Below are 14,719 nucleotides of genomic sequence, written 5' to 3'. Positions count from 1 at the left end.
TAGATGTTAACTTTTGGTGGCCAGGAACTCTTACTGTTGTGAGACAGTTCAGCATGATCAGAAGTGCCTCACTTCCCCCGTTTGGCATCCTAGCTTGTCCCTCTTTGAACCTGGAAGCTCGCTGGCAAGTGGTCAAAAAAACAAAATAAGGAACCCAGACACTCATCCATCTTTGGTAACTGTCAGAAGTGGAAGCTGAGGCAGTTCTGGAGAATGGGGAAGGGCAACACACAAGGGGGAAATATTTGAAACACACCCTGTGGAATTTCCAGGGCATCCAAACACACTAGAGCTGCCTTATCAGATTTTGAAGCAAGCAGCGTAATACACATTACCATCTAAAAATGGTCCCTCCACAAGAAAATTAAATCTAGAGTCGAAAATTACCTAAGTGCACCACTGAGTACATCCTTTACAGGATGAGGCAGTCAAGGTATGATGTGTGAATCACAGGACCCAAGGCAAAAAGAAAAAAAACACACAAAAAAAACACCCTGCAGACATAATGTTGCTTATGAGATGTCAGTTAACTCTCCCTGAAATACAGTGGTACCTCGGGTTACAGACACCTCAGGTTACAGACACTTCAGGTTACAGACTCTGCTAACCCAGAAGTAGTACCTCAGGTTAAGAACTTTACCTCAGGATGAGAACAGAAATCGTGCAGCAGCAGTGGGAGGCCCCATTAGCCACAGTGGTACCTCAGGTTAAGAACAGTTTCAGGTTACGAACGGACCTCCGGAACAAATTAAGTTCTTAACCAGAGGTACCACTGTAACTATATTTTGAAGAAAATGCTTTTTAAGGCTCTCAGGTCAATGTTTGTAGCTCAAGAGAGACCTCTTCTGGTAAGAAATATGTTATAAACACATTGAGTAACTTTTTCATATCTGCGCTAATCTCATCTGTGACATAAACCTACAGAACATCTCTCTGGGGCTGTCCACCTTTGTTCAGATTAACTCTGCCATCTCATTTTTCCCCAGTACTGGCTTTCAGTCCAGCAGTTTTGTGTTTCATTTCTGAGCACACAACTTTCATATGTTAACGGTGCATTTATGAAATCCAAAAGTTGCATTTTCTCAAGCTTTATAACCCCTGAAAGAATGCCATCCCTTGAGATTGAATAAGAAAAAAAATCTCTGAATTAAAAAGGAACAGAGCAAAATCACATTTTTTTGCTTCAAGATAATAAGGGAAACCTACTTTCGCTGCTGCATGGAACTACCACCACAGGTGCTACTTGGTTGAAGAGTGAAGGACAAGGAAAGAGGTCACTCTCCTGCTTCTCATCCACCTTTCAAACAGATGGAGAACATGGCCATTCCATGGAGATTGTTTGTTTGTTTCTCACTATCCTACTACTGAACCCAGAGTGGGTTACAACACAAAACTTTTTAATTAAAAAACCCCCCAGATGGTTAAAATTATACAACACTACTAAGAAAAGCCCAGAGCAAATTAAATATTGGTTTGGTTCAGACATATAACTAAACCTTGGTTTGTTTAGCCTAAGTATGATTTGTCCGAACCTAGCCTAGCAGATTAACCATGGTTTCTTTTCTGGCAACAATGATGAGAAGCCATGGTTTCTTGCCAGCATACCAGCCATAGCTTGCTTTACCTATGATTTTGGTGCCATGCCTGAACCCAACAACCTTGCTTAACCATACTTTGTTTGGCCACCCTATCCCAGACTCTTGCTAAGCTACAGAGGCATTGGGCAATATCATTTGGAAAGCAAACTAAGCTTTGGAAAAACAGGAAATGTGAAAGACTCATTAACTAAACAAACATGTGCAATTGCAGTCAAACTAGATAATCAATTGGAGTAAGTACTGCAGCTCCTCAGCCTCTCAGTCACACTGAATATTTCAGTGTGCACATGCTGCATGGGCACAAGAGCACCAGAAGGTCTCCCTCTGTTTCATAGTTAATATATCGTATTTTTAAAAATCATGTTTATTTGAGTTCATATGTTGGTATCTCTCGCCACAAAACTACAAAGCCTGCTTTGTGGCTACAACTATGGATAAAACATTTCTGGTTATCATTTAACCAAAACCACTAGCAGAATTAAGGCTGTTTTTATTTATTACGAAGTGTTCTTCTGCTTATGTTAGTTCTGATGGTTTTACCACAAAACCCACACATAAAACTCACAAGCAGGAAAAAAGGAGACAAGTTAAACAAGTTTCACTCCTAATAACTCATATAATTGTATTCATAATACAGACATCACAGTTTCAGTGTAAGGAGGTAAGTCACATCTGGATAAGAGTAAAATCTCATTAATGTCTCATTAATTCACCAAAAATGCACTCAGGGAACAAATATGCTTCTAAATATGCAGGCATGATGGCTGCATGTTTCGAGACAACAGTAATAAAAGCATTGTCTCAGGATTTTTTTATTTCCAATGAGCTCATAACTCAATGTGATGATGCAAGATACAAACCAAAAATTATTTCTCACCTTCACAGTCTTCCAGTATATGGACTACATCACCAATATGCAGAGATAGCTGTGGCACTCTTGCAGCTCTGAAATTGGATATTGCTGTGAAAATACAATCACTCAATCAATCTTTATTACGGTTAAACAGACAACAGAAATAGTATCAACAACATGTACTACATCAGCACTAAGGGGCGGACGCAGTGGACAAAATAAAAATTTCCCTATATACTTATTTACATTAAAAATAACACTCCTTCAGCTAAAGCTGTGAAAATACAGAATAAGCTATTATGGATTCAATCAAATTAGCATTTTAAACACAAGAGCTGTGTTTTAGACAAGATGCTAAACCACAATTTGGTGCTTATGGGGGCAAGCCTTGAACTTGCTTACTTGCTACCCACTCCCTTTTCCTCCTTTGGTGCAGTGACAAGAAATTTGGAAGCTTGCTAGATCCGAACAAAGAACTGTGGTTAGTGTAAAGCACGCTTTAAAAAGACAAACCAGAATCACCAACTCCAGTTTGAAATTGCCTTGCTTTCCTAAACCATAGTTAAGACTAGCTACAGTCTGTCTGACTTTGGACATAATAAAGTAATGACAGTTGAAAGCAAAAGCAAAATCTTCTGATTTCTTCAAAACAGCCATATCAGAAAGGAAGGCCCAACCTTTAAAGCTCATGCATGTAACATCAAACTATAGCTTAGAGTTGCCATATTTCAAAAAGTAAGATCCAAGACAACCCGAAAGTTGTTGAGTTTTTTTAGTAAATGCTACAAGAATGTCCTGGAAAATCAGGACGTATGGCAGCCCTGCTATATCTTAGCATTGCATGTGATCCAACTTAATATGGGATTATAAAGATTATTTTGAGAGTCAACATTATTTTACATAGAAGCACAGCAATAAATATTAAATAAACTGAATATGAAGGTTCAGTTCTCTGCCTCACTTGCAAAAGACATCTCCATAAAATGTGGAAATTGGAAATTCACACCTGAAATATCAATCATAAGAAATATATGCAGATAGCAAGCTGAAGTAATATGTCTCCAAAATAAAGCAACTAAAGGGTGTGGCAATCTTTATAGACTGTTTTCTAACCACACACTAAGAGAGACTTGCACCTGAGGAGGAGGGATCAGAGAGCTACCTTTTTAATTTGTTTACTGTTTTATTTCTCAAAACTGCTTTTATTTTTCAAAACATTTTGTTTTGAAAACTCAAGAGCAGTAAACAAAGGGTAATGAAATACTTCATAAACAATTATAAAACAATTATAGGAATAAAACCATACAAACTCCAAATAATACAGCATCCATAGTTATTGGCAGCCTGCCTCAAAGCCGGTACTGTATTAATCTTGCACTGGTTGAGCTGATGTGCTTTCTGCTTGTGAAACAGCACTTTTGGATACAAGCCGATGTACTGTCAAGTATGCTTGTCTAAGCCAAAGCATAATACCATTTGTAAAGCAAATCTGCAATTTTTATTAAATCAACTTGGAAGATAGGAGTGAGAATTAGACTTGTTCCAAAGTGAGAATTGGGCCTTCAATCTTAAATAAATTGGCATGGGCAGAATAGCCTTAAAGCGTCAATTTACTGAAGTCTTGAACACACTTAATAGCTTCAAATTGTTCTGAGTTCTCCTCTTGTCCCCCTAATTCGCTGCCATTCAGAAATCAATCTTGGCATTCTTTCCAGTGCTTTTGGCCAAAATACAGAAAAAGCCACAGAAGGCTGTTTCAAGTTATAGCAGCCACAAAACAAAACAAAAACAGTATATCTCAGCAACAATTAAAAACAAAACTTTAGTGCATTTTGTTCTCACATTTGGCCGCCCCTTTTAGAACTCTAAACATACCCTGTGACCCAGATTCAGATATCCAGAGTATTTGATGTAATTTAGTTCTAATCATGGTACCAGCTCAATACAATTTCTATAGCCATGTTTTATTAAGCTGTTCTTGTGATACATTGTGTTCCATTCTTCTTAAGTTAAAACAGTGACCCTTCCACAAAATGGTCAGTTTCATGAACAACAACCTAAAAGTGTTTAATATTTAAGTACTTTAGCTTTTACATCACTTCGTCTTCCATTTTTGTTCTGTTCTTCCTCACCATTCCTTCTCCAACCTCGCAGCTGGCTGTAGCCTTGGCAGCTGAGGAAAGTTTACCTTAAGGTTCTCTTTCTCCCTCTCAAAAACACCCTCTCTGACTTCTGGGTATGGCCTTTTGACCACCTATAAAGGTATACAGGTACTTGCACACTGCTAGTCCATACCCTCCAACATGTTGCCACGGAAACCAGAATGTGCCCCTTATGGTGCCATGTTTCCACGTGAGAGCACAGCCCCCATAACATGATTCCCGATTTAATCAGGACAGTTGAGGGATTTGCTAGAATATGCAGATAATGTATTTCCATGATCCAATATTTGGGTAGCAATCTAAGACAAATGAGAATCAAACAAATACTGACTTGTCACACTGTACTTTTTTTAAAAAAAAAAAAGCTATACCTTTATTGTTAGCTGTCCTGGATTTGAATGAGAGGGTATAAGAAACAAAACAACAACAATAATAAATACCAACAACTAAACTATTTCCTATGGATTTTGGCATTTAAAATAAGCTTTCAATAACCAGATGAAGGGGAGGGGGAGTGCATTCTGTCCTTTAAGCCATCACTACTCGTCGTGCTCATTTAAAGAAAAAAAACCCCTAAAAGTTCAGAGCATGGTTGTGTTAACATAATATTGCATTGCTTCCCAGTGGTACCTTTTTTTTCTTTTTTCTTTTTACAAAGGGTTAGTATGGTGACATCAACCAACTGACAAAGGAAGTGGTTTTGCAAGCTTGATGTTTTCTGAGTAAGTGGAAACTTACAGCTTAAAGTCATTTGAAAGTACAAAGGTCCTGTTTCTTTTCTTTACTTTAAAAAAGGGAAAGGGGGAATAAAGCAGGAACATGAATGTTTTGTTGGAGCCAAGATATACAGAGCACTATAAACAAATTCCTGAATCCCAAAGAGGAGGTAGGACCCATTAAAACTCCTATCGGTTAACAATTCCCAGCTGGATGTCTATTGTAGTAAAAAGCAACAGGTCCTGTGGCACCTGAAGGTCAAAGAAATGCATTGTGGCGTAAGCTTCTGCAGTCCAGTGCCACTTGTCAAATACTTGGAAGTGTCATCCTGAGTTGGCAGAGGTGCGTGTGTGTATGTCTGCCAGCTGAAAACAACATTTTTCCGGGCCATGAAAGCTCATGGCACACTGTATTTACTGATCCTTAAGATGCCACAGCTGATTTTACTATTGGTTAGCACAACTTGTTGTGGCTATGTGTGTCCCACTTCCCTGAGCAGTGAGAACTGCCTGGGTTTGATTTCATTTGGAAGGAGGGATCACTGGATACATAAGGTGCTTTGTAACAGAGTTTACTTACAAATTTGTAGAATTTGTTGATAGGTAGGTTGAGCAGAGGTGGTCATGGACAGCTTAAACAGCAACCCTACATCAGATCTGTAGCAAGGAACACTTGCCCACTCACCCAGTGCTGCTAGCTTACAAAGCCCCCAAAACTGAACTCAGACTACTCTGTTCTTTACACAGAGAAACCTAGTTTATGGGAGCTGTGGGAGAAGGTATGCCCATGTCCCTTTCTCTGACCATTTTAGAGTAGTCCTCCATCACAAAGCAATCTCCCAACCATTAGCCCCTATTGAGGGCTGTTAAAACTACCTTTGTCAAGTTCAACATTTTGGCAAGGTATTGTCACAGTCTTGTTCACAGAAATATGATAGTAAGCCCATAACAATTGTGCTCCGGTGGTGCGGCAGCAGCAGGAGGCCCCATTAGCTAAAGTGGTGCTTCAGGTTAAGAACAGTTTCAGGTTAAGTACGGACCTCCGGAACGAATTAAGTACTTAACCCGAGGTACCACTGTATTTGTATTGAAGCTTATGCAGATAGCCTATCAAAACTCTCTCCCCATTTTTCATGCTCCACAGTGTCCTGGGCCCAGCATCATTACACAGCATCATTCACCGGGGGAGGAAGGGGGGGGGAACAGCTTCCACCACAACAAAAACGGTAGAGAATATGTGTAGAAATTTCTTCAAAGTGCTCTTCCATTTTGTACGGGGGGAGGTGGAATTCAGACATTTTCTCGGAAAGAAATGGCTTTTCTTTAATTTGCATGTCTGGGGGGAAGCAAATCCAACCCTCGCCCTCTGCATTACAATCCATTAATACTATCTCCCCACCCCACACACCCCTCAAAAAAAATAGAAGAGGGACAAGAATGGGACCTCTGCAGATGAAACCTGATTCACATTACTTTTTCAGCGCTGTCCTGGATTGAATATATAAACCACAGTTGAAGTCTCACAACTTCCTTTTGTGGCACTTGCTTGTGATCCATGCTTGCTTCATTATCATGTTTTTTAAAGCTCCTGGAGGAGAATCAATGATGCTAACAGGGAAAAGAAAAACAACTAAACTTTCAGAGTCCTGGCCTGGTTTCAGTGTGAACTTTTGGAATGTTTCCATGGACTTAACAAATCAAGTATATACAGTCAGGACAGCCGTTTTCTAATTTGGGGGTGACTAACATGTGTCCTTCCAGCTAATTGCCAACTCCCAGTAACAGCTGGAGGATCATAGGTTAGCCACCTATATTCCAGTTCAAACTCTTGAAGTCTCCTTAGTTGCTCAGCCCTAAAAAAAAAATCCAACTTTTCCAACACTTGCCTCCACTTAAATGAAAATCATTTTAAAGTGCGATACTTTATTTATCTAATACCACAGCATTTAGCAAAAAGATACCTATACAGTCGTACCTTGGATCCCAAACGCATTGCGAGTCTAACGTTTTGGCTCCCGAACGCTGCAAACCCGGGAGTGAGTGTTCCGTTTTGCGAACATTCTTTGGAACCTGAATGTCCGACGCGGCTTCCATGGCTTCTGGAGCTTCCTGCAGCCAATCAGAAGCCACGCCTTGGTTTCCAAACATTTTGGAAGTCAAACAGACTTCCAGAATGGATCCCGTTCGACTTCCGAGGTACCACTGTAGTGTGAGAAATGTGCTGCTCACTTCCTATTTATTTTTAATTCATTTATAAAAGAATATCTATACCAACATTTTATGAAAGCAGTGGTGTACAATATGAAGCGCCATTAAAAACAATATAGATAATAATTAAAGTGACTGGCTAGTAAAAATAAAAAAAAGAAACAGCTAGAAAGGTCTTCAGGCGATTCTTGAAAGTCAAAAGTGAGGGTGCCTGTCAAATCTCTTTTGGAAGAATGCTCCATTAACATATGTGGTGATAATGTGAAAAAAAGTTAGTTTTGTGTTTTTTTAAAAAAAGAAACCAACTTTTTCACATTATCACCACATATGTTAATGGCAATGATTTGGGAATTTTAATCTTTTTTTTAAAAAAAAAAAGATTAAAACTCCCAAATCATTGCCATTATAAGCAGAACCATCAATATTCCTTACAGCTAAATCTGAAGTGTATATTTAAAAATGCAATTCAACCTGACCATTTAGATCCTCTATGGACTGTAACAGCTGCAAGAATTGTAATTGGTGCTTGTTGACATTTACCCCTATTGACTATCGAAATTGTGTGGTTTAGCAAATCTTGGCATCTGGTCTTAATGATGAAACTAGCACAATTTGTGGGTCTACTCTAGGTCTAAAGGAAGACCAAGCGGAAAAACATGCCACACAAGTAGAGTTCCAGGTCTTCCGGGGGCTCAGTGGGGAGAAGAGTGAGGTGAAGTCCCCATTTGTGTAAGTAAGACGCAGACACAACTGGATTTTACCTGACGAAAATAAAATTTCTTGTGACTGTTGGCTCTATTCATTTCTCTTGAGCACCATCAATTAAATTATTTGTATCAACACATTAAAGGCTCCACCTTTGTTTTACTGCAATTGTAAAACCTTAAGATGACTAGGATTCATCTTCCATAGTTAGTGCAGGATTGCTCATAAATTATATGATATGAACTATGTACTAGTAGAATTATAAAATATATTCAGTACATATACGGACAATGGTAGATGCTATGTATTTTGTTGTGGTAGTATTTTTCCAGAGTAATTCAAGCACTGGGCCCAAGAATCTTTTCAGAAGGCAGCAAGAGACTTCTGACCATTGACAAGAGAGAAGTCAGTATCCTGGTTCTTTAGTTTTGCAAAAGGAGCTATCTACCAAGCTTAGTATGAGTTTTGAATAATTTTGCAATGTTACTATTATCATTGCACTGAAACTCAATTGTATTTTGCTTCTGGCATTTCTTCCAGAAATCCAAATAATTTCATACAACATCAAGCAAATCAGAATGTGTAGATTGCCCTGTCATCACCACAGGAACATACACAGCTGACTTAGACAGTCAATCAATCCAGCTAGGTTTGTATTGTCTACAGATTGGCAATGGCTCAAACGGGAGTCTCCTCCAGCCTACCAGAAGATTGAACTTGGGACCTTTTGCATGCACTGAGCTACGGCCTTTCCTAAGTTTCAAAATGGGGTTGAATGTTTAAGCTTTGGCCATGTTCACTCATTTAATGATTTCTCACATGAAAGTCTCCTAACCCAGCACAGTTCATGGTAATTAGCTGGTAGTTTGCTGTGGGTTATAATTATATTACCACTGGAAAATGAATGAACAATCTCAACAAGAAGATTTTAAAAGCAGTGGACTAAACAATCTACACAACACATAAGTACAAGTTCAGTTATTTAGCACATTTATTTCCTGCCTTTTGTTCCATCATGTAATTCAACATGGGATTTTTAAGCACTGACAAGACCCAGCTAGGTGACTGCATGATGCGGCCAAAGATCACACCCAGAACCAGTAAAACAAAAGTCTCAGGAGCACAGTACATATAGTTTGTTTCTGAAAATGTGCTTGCTCCCTTTCCATTTCCTGTTTATAACAGAGCCAATAAGAGGACAACTTGCATAACTGAGTCAATGCCTAAGAAGAACTCGAATGTCTAAGATTCCAGTTTGGTTATCGCAAGACAAAGGGTTGTTTTTATAGTTTACAGCTTCAAATTTAGTTAGTTCCACAGGACTTTCCACAAGAATAGGGAAACAGCACTAGGCAAAGATTGATTGGAACAAAGTATCAATGAAGCCTTCTTATGTGCGTGTTCAGCATAGACCCATCAGACAAGGCACAAAACAGCTATTTTGTTGTTTCAATTTTTGGGGGTTTTTGCTGACCAAGTTGATTTATCTTCGTGCATTGCAGCACTTCTCCCCACATCCTGCAGAGGAGGAAAACCCCAGAGAGGAGCTTGCATGATACATACCCACTCCAATCTTCTTATCGGTTTTTTGCCAAGGAGTCATAGCCAACAAGTCCAGCAGGCTAGGGTAGCCTTGATTCAGGAGAACAGCTGTTTGGTACCGGATAAAATCCCAGTAATGTTCAAGGATGGAGTCAAGTGAATTGCAAAGCAAGTTTGTCTACTGCTGCAGTTGCAGCAGGGAGCTTTGCTCTTCTCACAATCCCTCAGCTTCCTTCCTCTTTTTCTGTGCACTGTCCTCAACGAGGCTCTTACGCTAAATGAAAGTGATGCTTCTATGTAGAGGAGGGACAACACCGGGTGCCTTGCTGACAGGGCAATGACAGCAAACACAAGCAAATAGGAACGTAAGGGGACTATGGTTACTACCACCACTACATGCTAAGCAAATCACACAGCTTCTAGACACCATGTGCTCCTCCCAAGATGGTAAGATCAGTTAATGAGGTGCCGCTTCATGTTCCATCCTTTTTAATGGTGACTGTATTACAGCACCGTTTTAGGAGCAACACCTACCCATCCCTGTCGCCACCAGCTGAAAAACGGGTACATATTTCATTATATTGTTGGCCTGCTTTTAAACAAGATTCTGTTTAGTTGTCCTTCTATTGTTTTTAAACAGCTTGTGGGCTTTGTACTAGCCTTATTTTGCATATCACATGGTTAACTCTACAGTATAAGACTTGAAGATTTTAGGGAAAAGGTTATGTACAAGAGATGCCTTACTTCTCCCGTTGTGATGCTTTTCCAAATGTTCATTCTTCAGCCATAAAAGACAAAAGTATACTTCTCCCATGCCTGGCAGGATTTGTATTTTTCCGTTTTATACCGAGAAACATGTATTGTTGGGGAAAGGCCATGCAGCAGTTTCGCTGTTATTCCATTAGCCTGACCAGGTCGGAAATGTGGAGGCAGAATAATGGAGGAACATTGAGACACCACTGAGAAAAGGATAAAATGAGGACTGCAGCCATGATAAAACCAGGACCCTATCCAAGAGAGTGGGAACTACAGGATCTGAACAAGGAGGGTCTGAACAATAGAATGCTTTAGCTTTATTCAGTATTAAAGATACAGCATCATGAACAAACAGTAGTATCTGTGCTTAAGATAGCCTGGCGTTGTTACACAGCAGTCTGTTTCACCCATGCTGCAGGATGGACTACTACTCTTCAGTTCCAGCTGTACTGCCAGTCTTCCTTCTCTCCTGCCTGCAATGAGCCATTCTGTGCCCACAGAGCAAACTTATATCTGATTTGACCATTTAGGTCACTACCCCTCTCTTATTTTGGAGGTTTTCACGGTGTGAATACACTTGCTGTCTTAAATTATTTAATTTCAACACTGGAGTAGATGGGCAGCTGCCTTCTGTTTGTCAGGACACATTAAAGTAACGTTTTGGTGTGGTCCAGAAAGGGACTTGTTGAAACAATGAGATTGTTTCAACAAGTCCCTTTCTGGTCCACACCAAAACGTTACTTTGGAACGCCCTCCCATCAGATGTCAAAGCGATAAACAACTACCTGACATTCAGAAGACATCTTAAGGCAGCCCTGTTCAGGGAAGTTTTTAATGTGTGACATTTTAGTGTATTTTCGGTCTCTGTGGAAGCCGCCCAGTGTGGCTGGGGAAACCCAGCCAGATGGGCGGGGTACAAATAATAAATTATTATTACTGTTGTTGTTGTTGTTTCTTCTAGTCATTCTGTCATTCTCCCACACTGTTACCAAATTTCTTCTTTTTGTCATTCTCTGAACATTCTGGGCAACTAGGTTATTGCACAGCTGTTTTCTCCTCCTGCCCTTTAGAGTTTTCCCCTAAATATTCTTTGTGGGGTTTTTTGGTAACTCCCTTCTTCATGCGTGGCCTGGTATGGCTACATAAGGATAGATGCTAGGAGTGATGTAGCCTTATGTCTCCTCTTCCATCAGCACAAGGATTTCTCTTGCACAGTAAAGGTCTCCCCCTCCCATCACAACACTGCTAAATCAGTTGTAGGGTGTCCCCCAACCATCTGGAGCAGATTTGAAGATGAGGGGCAAATGCAGGGGGAGGAGAGGAGGTAAAGTCCCATTGTACAAGCAGAAATCTTTTTGCTTACAGGATACAATAGTGGTATACTCGAATTAGTATTACTTAGTATTAATTAGGAAGACTGAAACTTGTATCATTGTATATAGCTCACTCTGAAAAATGTATCCACAGTGAGACTATGAATTAAGCATACGGTTCAATCTGAGATATACAATACAGTATTTTAAAAACTGAGCTATGGCTGGAGCTTGGTTTTAGTATGACAGAACAATTTGACTGACAGAAGAATGAGAAAGATGGGTTGCATTTCACCTTTAAGCTTTCATTTTAAAAAACCCACACACCTAAAGGTATAGAATTTATTAATAAAGAATCGAGATTACAAATTGAATACAATAACTCAAAAAAATTATTTAAGTCAAACATGGTCAATCTTTCATAACATTAGTACATCCGAAAAGATCAGAAATGTAGTTAAGGAGGCAAGAGAACCACTAATCTACATTTTGCCTCATAAGAATAAACTTGCCAGCCCAGTGTGCAATTAATGTCACATTTTAACAGGTACCTGAAACTATTACACATTTCTGCTTTGTTAACCAACCAGTTGATGTGCTTATTTTACTTCTTCTAGAGCAACAGCTTTTGAGGTATATCACACAGCTCCTGTAGTAGAATCTGAAGAATTTAGTTTCTGTTCTGCATATCTACTCAGCTAAGGCAACATGATAAAAGTTGCCTATATGAAGTCTGAGTTTTTAATAAAAGGCACTGAAGAAGATAACCAAATGTTCTAGTAGATTGCTGTACACTTAAATACCTCAGTAACAGAAAAGGCTATTCGATTTATTGTTGAGTACACTGAGTTTCAGGATCTTGTTTGGGAGCCATAAACATTATGGGGTATGTTTTCTTGTGGCCTTTCTTCTCATGTTTTCTTGTCTGTTCAGCTGCAACAGTGTAGTTTTCTTCTGTCTTTATTCCAGGGTCAGATGTTAACCTATAGGTAAAGCAACCACTCTCGTTTCACTCTAAATTTTAATAATGAACACTGAAGTTAACAAACTACTACCCAAAACATGTTAAATACCATAAAATTAAGTTATTGTTTCCTTGTTCACAGGCACTATTAGCTTCTGAACACTTTTACATCAAGCCATGCCAAAAATGTAAAAAGCAGACATACAAGAAGCCATGGAGACAACACAAGTTTACTAAAAAGAACAAAATTACATTATGTGTTAGGTACAATCAGAAGTTTAGTGTTAATCTCCTCACCAGGTTTACCAGCTGCTGGAGTAAGCATATTAAGCAGTACTGTTTGTACATTTGGTACACAAGCAAGAAATCTTTTTCTAGCTTGACTAGTGCAAAAATTGGGAATTAAACTGTTTCAAGTCAGAATACCACAGGTACTTCAGGCAGCATAAAGGTTAAAATAGCCATTCATCTTCGACATACAAGAATTGCTTCTAGGTGAATAGACAAGGAAGCTGTCATAAAGTGGAAGGAAAATGGTGGTCTCATTTTAGGCTTAAAAAAACATCCATAATAGACAGAATACAACACTATAGAGTGTTTGCACATCGTGGCAAAATAGAAAACATGTACAATAGCCCCAATGTAGATTGCCAACTGTCAACAGCATGCCCCAAACACCACCTGCAAATGGCACATACCAAGAGTCTTAGTTCTAGCACTTTGGGGCCTTTGTATCCTTCGCTTGTCTGTGACAGGAGAACGAATGAAGAAAGAAAAATTCAGTGGCTTACCCTCCCCCCACATCAGAGTGGTAGGATGAAGTGAGGATCTTGAAATCATCCTGTCAAAAGTAGTGCTTGGCAATACAAGAACACTTGTTCTCAGATCCCCTTGACATCTACAGTCAGCATTGTGGGGACCTCATCCATGTGGTGCGATATGCTGCTCATTTAGGGTATGGCTGATTTGCATACATCTGGGGTCCCCAGGATGGCAGATGTGGGTGCATGGCACCAACAATCTCCCCCCCCCAAAAAAACCTGGCATTTGCCAATGTCCATTGTCCCTACAGATTTTATTTTATTCTTTAACTGAAGACTTAGAGATATTCTTTTAGCCTTGGTGGGTACTGGGCTGGCTGGAAAGTGAAGAGTGGGAATCCCACCACCCTGCCCTCTTTCTTACAATAATTTAAATATACTGAACTTTAGTTAAGCCAATCTACTAATTTTTCACTTGGCAAAATTTATCTATTCATGCTACTGAAGGAACTTTGTCTTTAGTGGAAATTGTTAATTTTTAAACTGTTGGTTAACTGTCTTCTTTTTGTTTCCAGTTCTCCAGTAGGATCAACTTCCAAATTCTGAACTATTTGTGTCTTTTGTGCAGACGTCCACCTCCACAATGCACAAACAGCCAAAGAAAAAGCAGGGCAGTGTTGAATCCTTAAATTGCCAATTCAAAAGTCAGAGCAGAATAAAACAAACTTGTACCTGCATACAACTTGGCCCCACATTTTCAAAAGTTCTACCCCAACTTGACATGTAAGACTTCCATCTCTCAGAAACAACTGCATGCCTTTCAACACCTTCTCTTTAAAGTTAAATCCCTCCTTTGTAATCTCACTAATTATTCTCTCCTCTGACCAAATATCCCTTCTATTTAATGTGCCAAACCTTCCACACCCAACTACCTTCTTCACATGACTAATATCCATCAGATTCCACATCTTAAACATATCGTAACATCTTAACCCCAACCCTGTGTCTACATGCTTCATCTTTTTATTTTGAATATAGAATGCCCTTAAAATTATTATTATTATTATACCACCACCCTATACCTGCAGGTCTCAGGATGGTTCACAACTTAGTCCCATGGCTGGCTGTATAAGCAACCCCT

General features: G+C 39.4%; 1 protein-coding gene across 1 annotated transcript in view; it reads right to left on the bottom strand.

The window, feature by feature from the left end:
- DOCK2 (dedicator of cytokinesis 2) overlaps window positions 1-14,719 on the bottom strand; it is a 263,188-nt gene that overhangs the window by 245,611 nt on the left and 2,858 nt on the right. The window contains exon 2 of the mRNA XM_053376513.1: window positions 2,476-2,559. Coding sequence (XP_053232488.1) covers window positions 2,476-2,559 — 84 coding nt within the window. The remainder of the gene's footprint in view (window positions 1-2,475; window positions 2,560-14,719) is intronic.

This window comes from Podarcis raffonei, chromosome 2 (assembly GCF_027172205.1).
Source record: "Podarcis raffonei isolate rPodRaf1 chromosome 2, rPodRaf1.pri, whole genome shotgun sequence".
In the NCBI taxonomy this organism is placed as follows: Eukaryota; Metazoa; Chordata; class Lepidosauria; order Squamata; family Lacertidae; genus Podarcis; species Podarcis raffonei.
This window is presented reverse-complemented; position numbering and strand designations above follow the sequence as displayed.